The sequence below is a fragment of the Papilio machaon genome, chromosome 26 (genome assembly GCF_912999745.1).
Source record: "Papilio machaon chromosome 26, ilPapMach1.1, whole genome shotgun sequence".
Lineage (NCBI taxonomy): Eukaryota > Metazoa > Arthropoda > Insecta > Lepidoptera > Papilionidae > Papilio > Papilio machaon.
This window is the reverse complement of record NC_060011.1, coordinates 3,168,740-3,189,801: the sequence shown is the minus strand read 5'-3', so window position 1 is coordinate 3,189,801 and position 21,062 is coordinate 3,168,740. Positions and strand designations below refer to the sequence as shown.

At 34.2% G+C, this 21,062-nt stretch overlaps 4 protein-coding genes and 1 non-coding gene across 5 annotated transcripts in view; 2 read left to right on the top strand and 3 right to left on the bottom strand.

Annotated features, from left to right (window-relative positions):
- LOC106714652 overlaps positions 1-1,745 on the bottom strand; it is a 43,098-nt gene extending 41,353 nt beyond the window's left edge. Inside the window, exon 1 of the mRNA XM_045684469.1 lies at positions 1,204-1,745. The gene's annotated coding sequence lies outside the window, so the exon portion shown is untranslated. The remainder of the gene's footprint in view (positions 1-1,203) is intronic.
- An 824-nt stretch (positions 1,746-2,569) lies between these two features.
- Positions 2,570-6,621, top strand: LOC106715074. Its single transcript, XM_014508289.2, has 7 exons — positions 2,570-2,806; positions 3,108-3,204; positions 3,279-3,396; positions 3,604-3,706; positions 4,042-4,139; positions 4,636-4,891; positions 5,078-6,621. The coding sequence occupies exons 1-7, from the start codon at positions 2,699-2,701 to the stop codon at positions 6,404-6,406; spliced, it is 2,109 nt and encodes a 702-aa protein (XP_014363775.2). The 5' UTR covers positions 2,570-2,698; the 3' UTR covers positions 6,407-6,621.
- A 310-nt stretch (positions 6,622-6,931) lies between these two features.
- On the bottom strand, positions 6,932-8,603 carry LOC106715054 (dysbindin). Its single transcript, XM_014508258.2, has 3 exons — positions 7,986-8,603; positions 7,343-7,507; positions 6,932-7,052 (listed from the first exon to the last, which is right to left on the bottom strand). The coding sequence occupies exons 1-3, from the start codon at positions 8,488-8,490 to the stop codon at positions 6,967-6,969; spliced, it is 756 nt and encodes a 251-aa protein (XP_014363744.2). The 5' UTR covers positions 8,491-8,603; the 3' UTR covers positions 6,932-6,966.
- Positions 8,604-9,391: 788 nt separating this feature from the next.
- Positions 9,392-17,660, top strand: LOC106714641. Its single transcript, XM_045684365.1, has 13 exons — positions 9,392-9,582; positions 9,664-9,802; positions 9,999-10,143; positions 10,563-10,726; positions 11,050-11,191; positions 12,139-12,268; positions 13,181-13,310; positions 13,818-14,009; positions 14,874-15,018; positions 15,441-15,575; positions 15,827-15,911; positions 16,664-16,875; positions 17,387-17,660. Exons 1-13 carry the CDS (start codon positions 9,476-9,478, stop codon positions 17,623-17,625), a joined length of 1,965 nt encoding a protein of 654 aa, XP_045540321.1. The 5' UTR covers positions 9,392-9,475; the 3' UTR covers positions 17,626-17,660.
- A 1,141-nt stretch (positions 17,661-18,801) lies between these two features.
- Positions 18,802-18,994, bottom strand: LOC123722525. Its single transcript, XR_006756506.1, has one exon. It is a non-coding gene; the product is annotated as a U2 spliceosomal RNA (small nuclear RNA).
- Positions 18,995-21,062: the final 2,068 nt, after the last annotated feature.

Here is a 21,062-nt window from a genome sequence, read left to right as displayed (position 1 = left end):
ACATATATTTGTGGGTAAATAAATAGATACTAGAACAACCACTCCGCATAATCTACAAGTGTGTTCCAAAGGTATTGTCCTTTGCATGATGTTTTAAATAATAAAAAATATAGATTTCTTTAGATTGCCAGCTTTTTCTATAAAACAGCTTGTAAAAATTGTTAAACATTCAGTGTCAAAGACATGATATAGTTCACATTAATCTGTAAAGCCTTAAAAAATATATTGATATGAGATTTGTCACCGGAATGTCATGTCACATGATTCACAGGTTAAAACCTGAAAATTTTAGCCGCACTAAATGTGATAGAGAAGATAGTAAATGAAATAAAAGGTGTGCTTTTTCTTATTAGGCAAAGTGAAAAGAGTTAAGTTCCTACAGTACACTATAAGCTAAATCTCAATGGATGAGCTTTCTATTGTTTTTTTCACTTTAACATTAACACTAACTTGGTGTTCCCGCTGCTCGTTTGCCCCCTTCTCTTATAAAAAAAAACCCTTTTCTGATAGAAGTTTATAATAAACTTGTCTAGTATCAGAATGATCCAAGCAGGCCATGGAAATCTACTTTTTTATAACATAAAATAATTTAATCAACAGTTAAATCTATATATATAAAAGAAAGTCATGTTAGTTACACTATTTATAACTCAAGATCGGTCGAATTGTTTTAGCTGAAAACTTATGGGGAGGTAGCTTAGAACTAGGAGACGGACATAGGAACTTTTTTTATCTTGTGTGCATTTTTTTTATTCCGCGCGGACGAAGTCGCGGGTATAAGCTAGTACTTAATAAATATATCTTAATTCATAGAAAAGGAATATTACAGAAATCATTTTAAAGTACATATTTCATAACAATTAGCAAAAAATAGCACCTTAATGTGTTTTTCTTTAGAATTTAAAGGCAAGGTAATTAGTTAATTATTTATTGTTAAAGAACTCATTAATATATCCTCTGTTATAAAATTAGCTTTATAATAATTTACAAAGTAACTAATGCATTTTAATTTTGTACACAATGTTTTTCTGTGAAATTTTAGCCTAGATCCATATCTCTTGGATACATTTTATAATTATTTTGGTAATAAGAATATAACAAATAGAACATAGTAGATGAATAGGTTTTCATAGTACAGTAGACAGATCTTATTTACACAAACTTGTTTTGCCTATTTCTAAAACAATGCTGTAAATATCTTACCATGAGTTGAAATGTTGTCACTTGAAGACTCCAGCACACCACCAGAGCATCACAGACTCATCGTGCACAGTCACTTGAGAATCAACTACACCACATAAACAAATATATAAATACAGCACAAAAAACCAAACGGTCCCCACAAAACCAGTTCCCAACGCACCAACAGTTACGCTGCTTACACTTGTTGCAAAATTAACAACAAAAAGATATCGTTAAAAGAAAGCGAAGGATATTATGTCGTTTTAGATCGATTTTTTATTCATTTATTCCCACATATTAGACAAACGTTCATAGCGTCTACACTTAAAACACTTTTTTCTTTAAAAAAGCTTAAGTTGTTTTATAAGTTCGCAATAATTTTTAATTTTTTTTTTTAAATTATGAATGAAATCATTACAACTTTCAATGTATATTTCACTAAAATTCCATCATCGCGCATGCGTATCATAACAAGAGAGAAGTGCAGAAGAGCACCACCTGCGCAAATAACTGCTAAACGAGACTGCCGTTTTAATTCCTATTAAAATGGTGCGTGCGCTGCGATGAGCGAAACGCTGTCTGAATTTGAAGTTTAAGCCATTGTGAAGTAAGAATTAATCGTAACTTTTGACATTTGTAGATTGCCGCCCAATCGCAATCGGAGTTTATTTGTGACAGTGTGACCAGTTTATAAATTAAATTCTTAATATTAAACTAACTATTTTACCGCTCTTAAAAACTTATTTGCTGGGTGAAATATACAGTTCTAATCAGTTAGAATAGTTACTTTGGAAATGCCTAAAAGAGAGACTTTAAAAGATAAAAACCATCTACATTAAATACAAAATATCGGTAGAATTTAGTAGGTTTGAGGAACAGAAATTGGGAAGTAATAAAATTAAAATAAACTTTACTTGTGTCCATGTTGTTATGAAGAAAAAAACGTACTCGAAGCCTTCCGAAATATGATTTTTCAAGTGTTAAATTACTTTAAAACTTTGGAAACAAAAATACACTTCACATACCAAAATATCTCTACTGAGATTCCCATATCTTTAGGGAGCATGTAATGTTATACAGTCAGTTACTATACGCTAATTAAAACTAATGTGATTGGCAAGATATGCTGTGGTGAAGGTTTCGTATTTTAAAAGATGTCATTCAAATTTCTTAAAAATTTGAATTTGAAATATACTGGTAAATCTCTTCTTTTAATTTCTAACTTATGAAGTAGTTCTGTAGTCGAAATCCGGACCATCGTGATGACGTTTAATTTGTTCAGTTGGCATGAAATTCGAAAAGAGATTTAAATTTTAAGAAAAAAATGTACATCATGTACCTATCAAAAAAGAGGAAAATTTTGTTATTGTAGATTTAACCACTAATGTCTTTCAAATTGTCGTTATTTATATTTACAATTTTACCGTTAGTTTTTCTCTTAAAATTTAGTGACTATTATATTAGTTCGTTTCTTATTCTAAAGATAATTAATTGTATGAGTGAGATGTCACATTGAATGAACTTCGAGGTGGATCGCTACTCATCTGCTTGGGCACATATCGCCCTTTGTGCGGATCTCACATGGGCCACGGAGCCCCCTGATGACTTTATCATAGCAAACCAGGTCAGCCTTATTTCAACCAAAGGCTTTTTAAAATATAACTGCTATATTTAAGTAAAGATAACGTTTCGTATTTAAGGAAGGTTTTTTCCACCGCTTTATTTGGCTAGAGCGGAAACAAAGAAATTTAACTCGAACAAGAGTAATTTATTATTTGCACTGTCGCAAGGCTTGTCCTGGACAATTTGGGTATACTAAAAGACAGTACATGATGACCGTGACAACAGGAACATTTTTATGCGTCGTGTGATAAATTCAATATAAGTGTATCGATCTAATTGAAAATAATGATAAATTATTACAGCGCCTTTGGGCACAACATTGTCGTGTTTCGCAAGTTCTTCAAGAAACAGCGGTAGAGTCTTCACACGTTTTACCACATAATCAATGCGAACTTACAGGTCAGACTAGAAATTAAAAAAAGTTTTTTTTTATGACTCCGAACGATATTAATTTACTATTAAACTTATTTTAGACTCACATACTACTCCAAGTCCTGAAAAGGGAAACTGTTCCCGAAGAAGCGTCAAAGATGTAATACCAGAGTCAAGGTTGGCCCAACATTATGGGAACTTCTATTATGACGAAGTCAGGTTAATACATTTATAAATCTACGATTTACCATAAGTTTTGACTACCGAAACACATGTACAAAAAACAAGAAAAACAATAACATTTATTATCATGAGAAGGCTCATTCTGTTTGAAGAGACAACATATTTTTGTACAGGTGCTTCGTCAACGAAAACCAACGTGCTTTAGTTTTATGTTTGACCGTGACAATAGTTTTTTATTTCTAGAGAAAATTGTTACAAGTTCACAAATGACAAAATATCTGGACGCGGCTATAGCGGTCAAGGATGTGAAAATTCGGATTTAACAGAATGCTGGATGTTACCAGAGGTGAAAAATTCTTATTTCTACCCTTTTTATCATAATTATCATACGGCTTTTTGATTATTCCAATTTAACTCATATTTATATTTCTTATACTTTCATGTTTGAAATATAAAGACAACGTTTCGTAAACTTAGATACCTACTGTATTTACTCTGGTACTTTAATAAAGAAGCTCTGTATTCAGGGTCTATGTTTTGTTTTGTCTATGCTAATTAATTTCCGCGCGCAAAAAGACGGGGAAGATTCTGGTTCTTTAAATAGGTTCACTTTATTTCACATTCTTCTTACTATACCTTTATCTACTACCATTAATAACACAATTTTATTTATATAATCAGGTGGATTATTGGTTCCGGAAACTAATGGACGATCCTGCTGATCGTATTATGCTGCCCCGACGCCGAAGACAGTACAGGATGCCCATTGAGGACGATTTGTGCGTTCTGATACATACCGTTCCATCATACATACCGTTTCCATTTCATATTAGTGACACAAGTATATACACAAACAAATATTATAAATTCAACAATTTCTACGTTTCTGGAAAAACTGCATAATACAGCCGGGTGTCGGCAAGGACTTTTTACCGAGATAAAATTATAAATGAGAAAGATATTTTTAATCGTGGTTTGAGTTTCGACTTTTCATCTAGCCTTTGCCGACCCCTAGTGTATAATATATATATTCTGATCAGTAGCCTCGTTATTTTTCAATTAATGATCACATTAGAAACGAATATCTCAGTCAATGTGATTTTGGAATCAAACACAAAAGTGACAAAAAGCAATATTATGAGCTTAGGGTTAAGATTTGTGATAATAATTTTCTGTTTAATAGGTCTTAATCCTAGATGACGCTATAATCTTTTTAAATGTAATAGTTTTTTTGAAAAGATACGTAAAAATTAACGGGCACCGATCGGCAGCTAGCGAGCGCTGGGGCTCCAGTGGGGCGGCAGCAGCCGCGGGTGAAGAGGCAACATTAGAGGCTCGTATTCGTAGTGTGCGCGCCCTCTGGGATACGGCGGGACTCGGTCGGCAGCCGCCCCGCGCCCCCAGCCCGCCACCGCCATCGCGCAAGATGCGCGCGCGACGCAGGCAGCCGCGTCGCCTGGCCGGCTTCTCCGCGCCCCCTTCATACTGCCTTGACGCACCGGCTCAGCTCTGCTGTGATCCTGCTTGCAAAGTAAGAGTGCACTCGCTATTTCTGATTTCGAGTTTTTTTTTTTCAATCTTTGCAAACTAGATTACCATGACCAAAAAGTTTCTGTATTGCTTTTTAAATATCGCTGGGACGTTAGAGATTTTTGAGGGCAAATCTACAAGATTTGCGTGTACGGTTAATATGTGTATTTAGCTATTAATCCATTAGTTTCAGTTTGACACGCCAAGACCTCCTCACATGACAGAATGTCAACGGGCTTTGGGAAGACTATCAGCCAGTGTTCAAGCTATCATGCGAGCAAATGCAGCTCGGTGCCCGATGTATCGAGGTACAAATGTAAGCCGGTACGTTCCAACTGGACAAAGACCATTACGTTGTCCTGACCGACGGTACGGAATCTGGTGGCCCAGGGATCATCCCTCGAGAGAAGACAATCGCTTACAACTACCTCAAAGTCTTAACGTTCCAGATACAACCAATATCAATTCCAAAACAGTTAAAGTTAATTCTGATAACGCGGAAAAAGAAGAAACTAAAGATGTAAATGAAAAAACATCCCCAAGACAACAAGTTAAAGAATCGCTATCGACTACAGACAATGCTGTAGAAAAATTGGAAAATGTTAAACCTAAAGAAAAAATTGTTAACGATGGTCAAGCTCCGTCTACAAGTGCGGCCGCTTTAGACAGTGGGTTGAGGAAAAAACGACTATACAGCACTGTGTTGAGCATGAGTGCACCGTCACCCATCACTATAACTCCGACAGGTTGCGTCAGATTATCACAAAAACTGGTTACGCCGGGTCTTATCAAACTGAATCCTAAAGTTGTTCTACCAACGAGGATACGACCACCTAACGTCGAAGTAAAATTTGAGGAACTTGAAAAGGAAGCGTTGGAACAGTACAAAGCGTCTGATGAGAGCATAGACACGAAATTTCGAGAATTGGAAAAGCAAGCGGTCGAACAATACAGCACGAGCAATAGTAATACAAGTTGTAGTAGTGGTAATTCAACAGAAAAACGCACCCCTAGCAATCCCACAATACCAGAGACAACTCAGAAATCTAGAAAGCAGATGTCAAAATTTCATAAAGACGCTTCCGTTGATAGTGTTGTCATATACTCACAAAATTTTCCCGATCTTAACACCAAAAGTCATACCAACACTTCTATCAATTTAAAAAACTTCCACAACCCCCCGAGGGGGGAAAAAAAGGAAAGCTACAGATCCAATAAGAATTCGCGGAGTTTTAAAGGAGATTGGCAGCGGGCCGCGTCCGATACAGATTACGAAGCTAAGCCTAACCATAAGGGGAGCCACAAGGGTCCACTAAGATGGACCTTACACGTAATGCCACCGAAGAAAAGACATTTAACTGTCTGCGCGTCAGATTTTTCTTCCGATGAGGACATGGAAGAAGCAAGTGGTTCTATCAAAGATGCTGGCCCGTGTATTAAGAACCGTGTTACCGGTAAAGTGAAAATGTCCGCCCATGGTGGAGGAGATTTGAATCCTATTATGAGGAAAGCCTAGTTTAAACAAAACACACCTTGAATGTTTGATGACAATATGAAATCATAGTCTACTATTTATAATAGAATTATGTGAGGAAACTGTGCTTTAGATTTCGTAAGCGTCTTCCGCCTTTGTAATTTTTTATATGATTTTGTTGCGTCGAGTTTTGTGAGATCCAAACGAAAGCAAATGTGTATCGAACTATGTCGAGGCCAGCCCAAGGCTGTAATTAAACCCGGTGAGGTTGTTTGAGCAATGTGGTTGTTTTACTAGTCATAATTGATTTGTATATACAGTTTTGTATTTTTGCATTTATTAACATATGAGTAAGATAAAGGATTGCAATTCATACAAAGAGATGTATGAAGATAAATTCCTTAGGTGTTAACCAAAATAAATTTTTATATGCAATATTACATGCAGGTTATTATTTCAAGTTTAGTTTTATAAACAATAAAAAAACAACCTCTAAAACAATAACTTTAATGCAACTTTGGAATATAGTATTATATATATTAATTCTTATATATTACAAAAGCTCTGCCATATCACCATACATTAAAAATTACAAAATTAAGTCAACTGTCCAAAAACTTTTCTAAATCTGTTTTGTCATCTTCAAGCTGGATTTGTTCAAGGGTAATCTTTGGAGAAGATGGCAACTCTGGAATATCGAAAAAAATAACAAGTTATATTTTGTAGCATGACAACATTACATATAATTCATGACTATTCTATCTTGTGCACCATCTTATAAAATGTCTTCAGAGGTATTCATACTCTCGGCACCTCAAGAAACTTATAGAACAACACTAGCTGTCAATTATAGTCTAGAATGTATTCCATTAAGATCTGTTCAGGAATTCTGGAGTGGCGTGATAACAAACATTGATCTGAATATATTATGGGCATCTAAAATATATGTATTCTAGGATATAGATTTTTCAAACTTACTCGAAGGCACACTGCCACTGGAGAGATATTTGGCCATATCTTTCTGGAATGCAATTGCACTATTTTCCCTTTTAGCTTGTAGTTCAGCTAGCTGCTTTCTTTCCCTTTCCATATTTTGTTCAGAGTTCTCTTTAGCTAACTTTGACCTAATTTCTTCTAACTCAGCTGAAAAGTATTCAATTATCATCATTAATTTAATGATATAACTGATCATAGCTTTAAAAAGTAGATTTATATACATCAGAGCAAAGTGAAAATTTGATATATCATGCTACATCATGATTTTTTTTTACCATTTGACCATTGCCCATAGACAACTGCATTTGCAGATATGTTGCCTATATTTGATTGAGGGAATGTTCCCAATGTTATAAGAAATGAAAAAGAAATCCCTTCCTTCTAAGAAATGGGTAGGAAGAAGAGGATGAAAAGTGGGCCTCCTGCATACACATTTGTCAAACAAAATGTGGTTATGTATTTCACCGGTCAATCTGGCTCATTAGTGCAACACGTTTTGTTGAAGCTGAATCATATTGACTAATAAGAAATCTCCAAATAAGATAAAATAAACTAAAAATGATACAGGAATTAGGTTTGGTAATAAATTATATAGTGTCAACTTCACAAAAATCAAGCTTTATACCCATTTTTTTCTCTTTGTAAAGAGTAAGTTGGTAGTGATGGTCTAATTTCCATTTCTCCATTTTTCTTCTTTCCATTATATCCTCGAATTTTACCATTTGTTCTTCAACATCATGTAATAGTATTTTTAGGTTTCGCAACCCATCTGCACATTGTGCTACAGAAGCTGTTACTGCTGGTAATTGAGATAAAGCTTGAGAAAAATCTTTATAACTTTTTACTCGTGTGTTTGTTATGATATGTAGTTCTTTAATAAGTTTATCGACTTCATCTGCTGCTTTAGCATTTTGCTCCGCGTTTGCATGGATGTCAACCCAATCGTTTTGATACTTTTCCAGTATTTCCCCTCCAGCACCGTAATTAACTTTGCTTTCATTTGCAACTTTTTGTTTATCTTTAAAAATATTGGTCACTTTGTGAACTTCTTGTAATGTTTGACGTAAATTGTTATGCGAACTTAAGCCATCTTGTACAACTGAGATAAACTCTTTAAGATTTCCTAACATTGTTAATCTTGAAAAATAACTCTTTCAATCGAACATTTTCGCAGAAATAAAATAATTCCTGTTTGTAAATTAACCTACATCGACATCGATTGGAGAAATATCATATGTCATTGTCACTGTCATGTGATGTGACGATGTTTTTGTTGACGTCATGTTGTGATTCTAAGGGTATGTTCCGATATACACTGCGAGCACTGCACAGTGGTATCACTGTAGAAAAATTCGTTCCGTTATGGACTGCCAGTACACTGCCGCAGTACCCTAGGGAAATATATGACGTCATAAATCGCCGCCATATTCTACTGTGAGCACTGGCGTTTTCGAGGTAAGGTACTCGCAGTACTTTGATCACGTGATCAGTCAAAACCACCCGAGTGCCTCACATCTTATAAACAAAACTACAGTTTAATCAGAAATGTTAAAGTTCTGTAATTAGTTTGGATTAATAAATAAAACAATGGAAGAATTGCAAAAATTAACCTTATTAGACTGTGTTGATAATGAAAAACATATTCTTTTTTATGAAAAAGTACTTATTTTTATTACATTATAAATTCAATTTATAATTAATACTAATTAAAATATTTTTAATTTGACAGTACTCCAAAACAGTTTTTTTTAATGTACTAGAAAACTTGAATACACTCATTTGAATGTCGCGTCAAAAAATGCGGCTGACAGTATACGAGATTGCGTTCCGTTTTAACTCGTAACCAGTACAACTGGCTATAAAGGAACGGCTTCACAGTATACTGAATTGACGTCACACTTTACAGTGGTCGCAGTGCATATCGGAACACACCCTAAAACGCGTCTTGATGAATCTAAACAAAAAGTGAATTGAAGCAACATTTTTGTTGTCTTTGGAATTTGTTTGTCAGTTGAATTGTCTATAGTATTTGAAAGTGAATTTGTTATGATTATTTTATTCGTTACATACAATATTTTGTGTACTAAAACTCTTTTGTATACTGATTAACATAAAATGACTGAAGAAAAATTGTGTAGCGATGAAGTGCCTCAAAAATTTACAGAATGGATGTTGGGTATGGGATGTCCAACAGAGTTTCTTAGTACAGAAAAAATTTCTTTGTAAGTATATTTCGAACTATATTTTCAGAAAAAAAAAATTAAGAAAGGTAAATGGTCATAAATATAAAAAATGGATTTCAGAATATGCAGAGGCCAATATTATATGGTATGGCGGAGTTTAATGGAACATGTTTTTCCTAAGAAAACAATAAAAGAAAAGAGATTACAGGTGTTCTACAATGATATAAATATATGTAAAAATAGCAACGCATTTAATCAGGTTCGTATTCAATTCTGTCATATATAAATGTTATTTTGTATTAATTAGTGTGAGGCGATTTCATTGTAATCTGCATCTGCTGTTAGATTATTTAAAAATATTTTTTTTGTAGCATCACAGCAATTCTACTACAAAAATTACTCAGTTTATATTATAAGAATAGTATAATAAAATTATAAAACCTTATGATTTCCAGCAAAATACAAAAGTAGTGGTACCGGAGCAACTATCAGTTTGGCGGGAACACAAAGCCTTACAGAACAATGTGTGCGATGCAGAGAACAGATTGAAACAATCACAGGATACGTTGCAACAACTTATGGATAAAATTGAAACAAGAAGTATGACTTTATTTCCATAGATCCTGTATTTTTAAAACCAGACGCATTGAAATTTTTCATACTGATATTTCACCTGAAATATATTTACTGTATATGATAGTGCAGGTTTCCACTGATGAAACAAATTGGCATCCTTTGCATACTCTGAAAATTTTATTAATATTATAAATGCGAATGTTTATATGGATGGATGTTTGAAGGTATCTCCGGAACGGCTTAACAAATCTCGATGACATTTGACAGAGATGTAGAACATAGTCTGGAAGAACACATAGGCTACTTATTGCGTTTTTTTTATAATTCCACGCAGACAGAGTCATGGGCGACAGCTAATATAATATATATTATAAACTGTTAGAATGAAAACAATATTGAATGTTGTTTCACTTTAATTAATATTTAGGGTTTTTTACTTTTAGTGTCACAACGTAATATATCATTTCAAAAGATACAAGATCTCCAGCGTAGAGTGTGTCTTCTCCAGCATGTTATAGAAGATTTGAAATCTAAGAAAGATAACTTCGAGGAGACAGCAACAATTGCAAATTCTTTGTGCCATGTCAAAGATGATGGTGATGTTCAGGTTGGTTATATAACTGTTTATTTATTTTTATATACTATTTTACTATGCCCTTGCTAGTACAATACCATACAAGATTGAGGTGGCATTTGATTATTATGCTCAGCATCATTACGAAAGAGTAAAATAGATTTTTTTTTTAATCTAAAATATTAGTATCGTATTTTAGATTTACTAATGTTTTGTAATAATTCCAACTAAACTCAGCCTATGGTAGAATATGAAGAAATTTAACTCAGAATCACATGATTGAATGTCTAAAACTTTAACCTTAAGGGTATTGGTGTTTAATTTTTGAGATTTCAAATCAACTGTTGTATTTTCAGACTAAGGTAGACAAATGTCTAGCAGTACTGCACCGTCGGGGGTCTCAGGTGTCGAATGTGGCCTCTCTCTCCCTGGCCTCCATCGCGAACCCTGCTGCCTGCTCTTCAGTTGTGTCTACTCAGAGTGAATGTACTGATATAGGTGAGTTTTTATATCAAAAGGTACCAAGCGAGCAAGTGGTCACCTGGATTCGCCGAAATAGCGATATACTGCCTGTAGACATCCATAATTGCAAATAACCTTAATCGACTGAGAAGGGGATTCACAGAAAGCGAATATTTCCCTTCTTTTCCCATAGAAGAAAATGGTGGGAAGGGAAAGGAGACTAAAATTAGGACTGTCAAATAATTAAGTATCACAGCTCTCTGAGATCCCCGGCAATATAAAAGGATTGTGTTATTTGGTGAGCTGGTTTGGATGAACTAAATAGATATCCCAACTTGGTACAAAATATGCGCTGTTCCAGGAGTTCTGGAAATTGTACAGTACCTATATAATCCCAAATATAACTAAAGAAATGTCCCATCTCATCCATCTATTCCTAAATTTTGCCACAGTATCAATAAACTAAGTTATCTGACGTAAAGGTAGAGCACTGGACAGTAAGTGGCGCTATAGGTCTGCGAATTACGTAGTCTCAAGTAACCCTAGTAAACCTCCCCCCTCCGCAAAGTCATGGTAAAAAAGAGGGCGCTATTGAACTCTCGCCCTTTGGTAATGGTTCCAACTTAAAACATGACCATTATTATTCATCTTCATCATCATCAGCTCACTATACATCCCCACTGAGGGCACCAGAGCCTACCCTAAGTTAGGGGTGACTAGGCCATAGTCAAACATGGCCCAGTGCGGGTTGACATCACACATATCCTTGAATTTCTTTGCAGATATGTGCATTACATCACGATGTTTTCCTTCAGCATTCACTATTACCATTAAACCTTAAATTTTCTATTCATCATTAATTTTTAAACCATTAATTTTTTGCCAATTAACAAGAATAAAATAAGGACATTCTTCTCAGCATTTAGTAGCAAAAATTAGATTTTTAAATGAGATCTGTTCCAACTAGAGTATAATATTTTCAGAAGACGAGGTGTCATCTCTGATGTACTGTGGCGCGGCGGTGTGGGCGCAGCTGCGCGAGCGACGCGCTGCGTTAGCTAATGCCATAGCCGCAGCCAAAATTGAAACTAGATCTAGTGATCGCGATATACGGTAACATGTTCTGTAACTATGTTTATTAACGTCTTACTAATATTATAAACTATCTGTCGTCTGCGCGGAATTATAAAAAAAAAAACTTAATAAGTAGCCTTATGTGTTCTTCCAGACTATGTTCTACATCTGTGCCAAATTTCATTAAGATCTGTTGAATGGTTCCGGATATACCTTCAAACAAACACCCATCCATCCATCTAAACATTCACATTTATAATATTAGTAAGATGTGAATGTTTATATGTATGGATGTATGTTTGTTATAAGGTATCTTTAGAATGGCTTCATGGATCTCGGTGAAATTTGGCATAGATGTAGAACATAGTTTTTGAGGCACATATGTTCTAAATTATTTTATTTTTTTAATTCCGTGCGGACGGAGTCGCGAGCAACAGCTAGTACATTAATAATTCTTTGATATAAATACTCCTAAACAAATGTTAAATAATATTACCTATTCTTCAATCGCTGCAAAAAAAACTAACATAACAAAATATTTATGTACTAGCGACGATCCGCAACTTTGCCAGAGCGGAATAGAAAAAAAGTATAATCTTAACATGGATATAAAATTATCCAGCCTTTGGACGCTTCAGTCACTTTCTTTGTTTTTTTAAATGTGCACAAAGAAATTAGTCGCATATTTTTTTTCAAATATGGCGAGGGTTTTTATATTTCTGGTCTGGCTGTAGCCTATAATATAATATGAACACATCAGTTACCTACCAATGAAATTCAAAAATTAGATTTACGTTTTCATCAACGTAAATAAATAATGTTTGCGATTTTAATTGATTTTTTTTTGTTATTACAATACAATACAAAAACTTAAATTTTATTTACTGTATGTATTAATGTTTCGTCAGTGATAAAATAATTTTCACCTACTGTACACTTAATATATTCCAGTGTCACCCCCCAGTCAGTGATAACACACACGGCCAGCCTGCATTGCACACTTGCATTAGAAGTTATGAAGAACAGATTGCACTTTGATAATATACAATCTAGATTAACTAATGCCGTCTCACAATTAAACGTATGTATTTATTTATTTAATAATGTAGTTACATTTAAAGATAATATTCCTTTTAATTAACAAAGAAAAAAAATACTATCAAGAGATTTAGAGATACGAAATATTCTTTTTTTCTTGTCTTCAGTTACTTTCTTTTTTTTGTAATTAAAATCACTTGTCATTAATTAATTTCAATATACTAAGAATAATATTTTACTCTTTATCTTACTAATATTTTAAAAGGGATTCCCAAAGGGGTCGATATTGAACTTAAAACATTGCTAATTCTAACTCTGTCTTCTTCTATTGACCTAAGTCAGAATGTATAATAGATCTTAAAAGTAGATAATTTGGCCATGTTTTGGTATGTGGAAACGGTTAATTTTGGAAAAGGGGGTCTTTGTCCAAAATAGTTTGAAGATCCCTGTTTTAAATGGTAATGGTTTTTTTAAATTCCTCGCGTACGGAGTCGCGGGCTGCAGCTAATATAAGTATAAATATATTAATAGATGTTTAAAAAAATTCCAGGACTGCCTCACCGGAGAGAATTGTGAGCTTCTGGTATTGAAATGTGAGAAAGAACAATCGGAAGCCAAAGTGAATGCGTTAAAAGTGTTATTGCAAGAGTTGAATACGAAGAGTGGAATATTCCAAACTAATGATGAAGTAATTGACTCACAAAAACCAATACAACAGATAGCAGTTATTGATAAATCTATTGTAAGTTATATAATAAGTTAACTGTATACTGAACTTCGCTCTACATTTTTGGCATAATATTGTCATCATCAGCTCACTATATGACCTCATTGTAGGGCTCGGAGCCTACCCTAAGTTATGGGTAACTTAGGTTTAAGTCAACCACTCTGGCCAAGTGCGGGTTGACTTCATACATATCTTTGAATTTCTTCTCAGATATGTGCAGCATCACGATGTTTTCCTTCACCGTAAGAACGTCGGATAATTGTACATATGTAAATCGAAAAACATATTGGTACATGGCCGGAATTGAACCCAGGACCTGCAGATTGCAAGTCAAGTGCTTAACCCCTGAGCCACTGAACCTCTTAAGCATAATAATGTAGCTTGTTTTAACAGATGAAACCTTGACCTCATAGATGATATGGCTCCAATACTGAATTTCATCTGATGAGTGAGGTGATGGCTTAATTCTAGTTTTTTCCATAATCTATATATATAAAAGAAAGTCGTGTTAGTTACACTATTTATAACTCAAGAACGGCTGAATTTATTTGACTGAAAATTGGTGGGCAGGTAGCTTAAAACCAGGAAACGGACATAGGATAATTTTTACCCCGTTTTATATTTTTTTTTATTCCGCGCGGACGGAGTCGCGGGTAAAAGCTAGTATTCTAATAAAATAGAGGATGAATAGTAAAAATAAATTTACTTCATACATATAGAAACAGATCAACAAAATTTACTTTTTCTCCTTACATAATATTACGAAAGAATGGGATATACTTCCCCCAAATTTTTTTTTTAACTTACCATCGCTGGGTGCCTATTGTAAGTAATGAAACATACGTCTAACTTACACAAAAAACCTTTTTATACTTCTAGGAGACAAAACGAGATGAATTGATGTGTTTGATTGGTTCCCTGTCTATGATGGAACGGAAGATACACAACACTAGAGAATGTCTGCTCAATGTTTTCAATAATCTGAGAAAAGATTTGCCCGCACATGAAAATTATGTTAATAAAGGTAAATAATACATAGAAATACGAACTTGTAGGCGAATACTTACAAAGAAGTTTTCTAAATTAATCTTCTAAAGTTTTAAAGTTTCTTTTTTCGTGATATAATTACAGTCAAAATCTGTTATAACGACATCGAAGGGACTACTCATATTGAGTCGTAAAAACCGATGGTTGTAACAACCGGTGACAGGTATTAATAGGAAAGATATGTAATAACATTCAGCCAGGACCTTTGATTTTGGTCAATTTAACCGGTATGTTGTTCTAAACGATGTCGCCATAAACGGTTTTGACTGTACTTGAAAAATGACCCAAACTCTTCAACTCAAAACAAGAATTTCAATTCTTTTTTCAGTCAGGCCTATGTAAATATACTAAGATAAAATGCTTATATATATTTTTTTAATTTTGATTTTTTTTATACAGGAATACAACTAGATTTCCCTAAAGAGCAACTATCTACACTTCGTCAATATTATGAAGAAAGACGGGAGAGGCGCAGATCAAAACAAGATCTAAGCCTAGATATGGATATGTCAGAAACCTCATTCAGTGACGTTGGTAAGTATATCTATCTAATTACGAAAACTGTAACAGAACTGTCCTTAAAAAAATTCTAAAATCATTTTATATATATAACTAGATTTCGCCCGCGATTCCGTAATAAAATTAATAAAACTTAGTGAGTAGCCTATTGTTCTTCCAGACTATGTTCTACGTCTGTGCCTCATTTTTGTAAAAAAAAAAATATAATTCTTGTTATTAATCACCTAAAAACCATTCTACATTTTTTAATTTTTTTTTCTATATAGGTAATGATCCAAGATTTGTTGATGAATTAAAAATTTATTTGAACAAATTTAAATTGGAAATGAACAGGAAACTTGTTTTAGAAAGGTAAGTTATAACTAAACATTAGATATTATTATTATCGTTATTTTTATTATTTTACAACTAGCAGTCGTCCATTACTTTGTAAGTGCAGAATTAAAAAAAATTAATAAATAATATGCTCGATACATCAGCTACCTTCCAGTCCAAGTCCGGTCCAGCCGTTCAGACAAAATTACAGACCACAATTTTAAAAATTTGGTTTTTCTTTATCAGAAACAGTAAATACATCACATGTATATGTTTTTTTTTTTCATTATATCCAGACACTGCAATTTTATTAATATGTATACATATCACTTCACTTTGTTAAATAATTTTTGACAAAGTAATTGAATTACGATATATTACAATGGCCACCATGTTGGATTCAAACCTACATAGATAACTAGCTTTTGACAGCGACTTCGTCCGCGCTGAATTAAAAAGAAAACAATATGTAGTCTATTTGTTTTCCCAAACTATGTTCTATATCCATGCCGAATTTCATTGAAACCTATTTAGCTGTTCTGGACTAAACTTTCGCATTTATAATATTAGTAAGATTATGTAAGATATATCGTACTAATTATAAATGCGAATGTTTAAATTCATGGATGGATGGATAAATGTTATTACGTATCTCCAGAACACTTAAACGGATCCCCCTGAAATTTGGTATGTACGTAGAACATATAGGCTGCTAAGTTTTTTTCAATTCCCCACGGACGGAGTCGCGGACGACAGCTAGTTAAGACATAAGATTATATATTTTTCAGTGGTGAGAAAATCTGGATATTTGAAACTATACAAGCATTGATCAGTCAGCTGCAATCACAATGGTTAATAGAAGACATGTCCTGTTCCCTTCTACCTCCATCCACTGGTCTTAACACTTTGCGTCAGTTGCTTGAAGAAATTGACATGAAGTGTACACTTGAAGCTCTTGTTAGACAAAATAATGGTGTTAGAGTAAAGAATGTTTCTATAGGTGAGTTATTTTTTTTTTAATTGTACCAGTCTAGTTGGTTAACTTAAGTCTAGTTAACTTAACCACTAAAATATATTAAAAAGATGTATTTAAAAGTTCGGTTCCCTAATAAAAAATATGTATAAAATATTTCTGGCTTAATAATTATCGTGATCTCATAGTTTTATAAAATACTAGCTGTCGCCCGCGACTCCGTCCGCGCGCAGTTAAAAAATGGGGGGGGGGGTATGAAAAATAGATGTTAGCCGATTCTCAGACCTACTGAATATGCTCACAAAATTTCATGAGAATCGGTCAAGACGTTTCGGAGGAGTACGGGAATGAACACTGTGACACGAGAATTTTATTTTATAAAATATTAATATCCCTGGTTTGCTTATATTAAATTATATTTAACCTTAAACATTAATATTTATTACTAATTTAATAATAATTAAAGTTTGTTACTAATTTTATTGAACTCCCATACAATTAAACTCTATTTATCAAAAAACCTTTTTCCTTTTTACAGATATAAAATCAATAACCGAAGAAGAAGCACAAAGAGTTGATAAAATGAAAAAGCAAATGGCGCACAACCAATTAACATTACAACAAAGCATTAAAACTTTGGATATAGGACTGGATAATTTAAAGTTCTGGAGCGATAACGATCTTAAAAAATATATCTCCATTAACAGAACAGTCGATGGAAAAACATATAAAGAATATGAAACTACTTACTTAGAAACTCTTAGCTTAAGTGTTTAAAAATTATGTAACAGCGTTTTTGTATATTAAAACAAACATTGTCAATTTATTATAAACTAGCTTTTACCCGCGACTCCGTCCGCGCGGAATAAAAAAAAAATTGAAAATGGGGTAAAAATTATCCTATGTCCTATTCCTGGTTCTAAGCTACCTGCCCACCAATTTTCAGTCAAATCGATTCAGCCGTTCTTGAGTTATAAATGGTGTAACTAACACAACTTTCTTTTATATATATAGATAACACCTACAATGCTAAAGAAATTGTATTTTTAATATAGTTGCTCAAAAAGTGGCATATTGCGTTCAGGAAGTGGGCTATTCCATACTCGTGCTTTTTCTTTACCTTTTCCGAAATGTGTCAGTAAAAGCGTATAAGAGATGTAGAGAGCTAATAAGTATGTCGCAGTCATATTCTATAATCCGCCGTATTACATTACGTCTAGCTGTTAGCTGAGCCCGATGGGCTCGCTGACCAAAGTAGGGTGTGGTCCTCCAGCAGTATGGGGGTTGTGCGGCGGGCTGATAACTCGCCCGCGGAAAAAACCAATTGTTACGAAACCGACAAAAGAGAAGAGTAAGTAAGCTGTTATCGGGCCGTTTTGAAATGCGGCGGCTTATACAATGTGCCTGCGACAAGTATACAAGGTCATCGTGGTACGATTATGAAATCTTAGTGTTAAACTAGCAAATCTGGTATTTCGCTTATATTTTTCTCTTTGACGTGATCTGTAACGTATTTCTATAATTTTAATAATAATTACGTCGTTATTTGATAAATGTGAATATAAAATTTGAGATCCATCACTTTTTGTCGTTTTTATTAATTCACTACTGTCGGTGGTAAAAGTAATAAAAAAACTCAATACTTATTAACAAGTTTGTTCAAATTCAAATTTTTTAAATACAGACATTTTCACTTGTTCATTTGTTTTTGATTTGATTTAAAATGTTCCATCCTAACCTAGTTTTTCAATTTCATTTGTAATGTTCGAAACCTAAGCTATTTCTATGGTTTTTGATATTTAACATGTTCCCAACCTTTCCAGTTATCGGTACTAAGGTTAAATTATTAATAATCACCGGTCAATGTAATTATTTACAATGATAGGAAATGGTTAAAAATTTCCGACAAATTCCCTTATCGTAGCATATCCTCAAAGAATTTGTTTTATTCAGATTATGTGGGCCGATCCCGGCGGCACTGCAATGCCGGGCCGACCCGTGACGGGAGTGGAGCGAGCCCCGAACATCCCGTCGTTTTACAAAAATCAGTTTAATATACTGGTCCCGCAGTGCGGGAACTTTCAGATATTAAGCTGAAAAGAACAGATACTACACTTTGATCTTAGCCAAAAGGCCGAGAAGCGATGACGAAAGTTAATCAAACGATTAACCTGACTCAATCCACATGAATCTCTACATCACAATCTACGTTTATTTAACAAAGTTTGAACGCCATCTATCGGTAAAAATAATATTAACTTAAAAGTTCTAAATGATAATTCTTAAAAAAAGTATTTTGTTATAGTATATTTGTAACAAAAAAGCTATAAATAATAATTATTGAAAACTAGTAGCTAATATGCAATAATCTACATAAATAAAAACTTTTCGTTTTGCAAACTATTGCGTTGAATTGTGAAACCCCTAGCGTGAAACATACTAGCTGTTCCCGTGACTTCGTCTGCGTGAAATGCTATCTTTTGGTAGCATTTTTATTATTTAGGCTAATTAGTTTACTTAAATTTATAAAACATTACAACAACACATATTAAACTTACAAAACATTCACATAATAATAAATAATACATAATACCTTTTACCTTTTATACCCATACTACCAATATACAATATACCCATAGGTGGGCACAGTTAATCAAAAAGTTAACTTCGTTAATCGTTAATTCGTTAAATAAAAATTTAACTTCGTTAATCGTTAAAGCGTTTAATTTACGAAAATTTAACGCAAGTTAAAGTTAACAGTTAAAGTTAATTTTTGTTTATATTACGAGTATAAGGCGCAAGCGGGAAATGGCCATATGAATAATCTCCGAATCGTATGGACCGCTTTTGTCGAGACTTTCAATAGAACTTAGGCTATTTTTTTACTGCGCTTATGAAATCTCGGGCGATCGCTAATCCTATCTGTAGTTTAGTTATCTAATATATAAAATTCTCGTGTCACAGTTTTCGTTCCCGTACTCCTCCGAAACGGCTTGACCGATTCTCAGGAAATTTTGTGAGCATATTCAGTAGGTCTGGAAATCGGCCAACATCTATTTTTCATAACCCTATTAAGTTTTTATTAACTGCGCGCGGACGGAGTCGCGGGCGACAGCTAGTATAATATACTAAAATATAATTTCGACAATAGGAGCGATGTACTAATGCCTGTACCATAATAATGACATAGCATGCACTTGTTACACACACTTTTAATTATATTAGGTCCTTACATATGAAATTGGCGTTTTGTATGGGAGGAAAAAAAGTCGAATATTTTTTAATATAATATATTTAATTAATCAAAGTATGAACCATTATTTTCTATGCACTTTTGCCATCTCATAGGTAGTTCATTGATCCCTTTACTAAAAAAACCAGTCGGACGGGAATCAATAAAATCTTTGAAGACGATTTGGACTGCCCCATCGGAGTTGAATTTTTTCCCTTGCAAGAAGTTATCCAAATTTCGAAAAAAATGGTAATCTGTTGGAGCAAGGTCCGGGGAGTACGGAGAATGTCTTAGACTTTCCAATTGAAGCTCTTCTAATATAGTAGCCGTCTGTTACGCAGTGTGTGGTCTAGCGTTGTCGTGAAGCAGCAGTGGCGTGGAGCGATTGACCAGCCTAGGTTGTTTAGCCGATAGCTTTTCCATCATGGTTTGCAATTGCTGACAATAGACATCAGCCGTAATAGTCTGGCCAGATTTGAGAAAGCTGTAATGAACAATACCGGCACTAGTCCACCAAACGCTTACAAGTAACTTTTTTGGGGTTAATTTTCGCTTGGGGCAGGATTTCGCTGGCTGGCCAGGATCCAACCATTGCGCTGAGCGCTTCCGATTATCGTAAAGAACCCATTTTTCATCACAGGTAATGATTCGGTTTAAAATACCTTCATTATTGTGCCGGTTTAGTAATGTAACGCAACAGTCGACGCGCGTTTGCCGGTTTGCTTCAGTCAATTCGTGAGGTACCCACCTTTCAAGCTTTTTAATCTTCCCAATTTGCTTCAAGTGAATTAAAACAGTTTTATCACTAACATCGCAGCCTGCAGCTAACTCGGACGTGGTTTGCGATGGATCCGCTTCCAAAATAGCCTTCAACTCTTCATTATCAACTTGAGTCTCAGGCCGTCCACGGGGCTTGTTTTGCAGATCGAAATTTCCAGAACGAAAACGTTGAACCAAAAACGAACTGTGTTTTCTTTTGCAA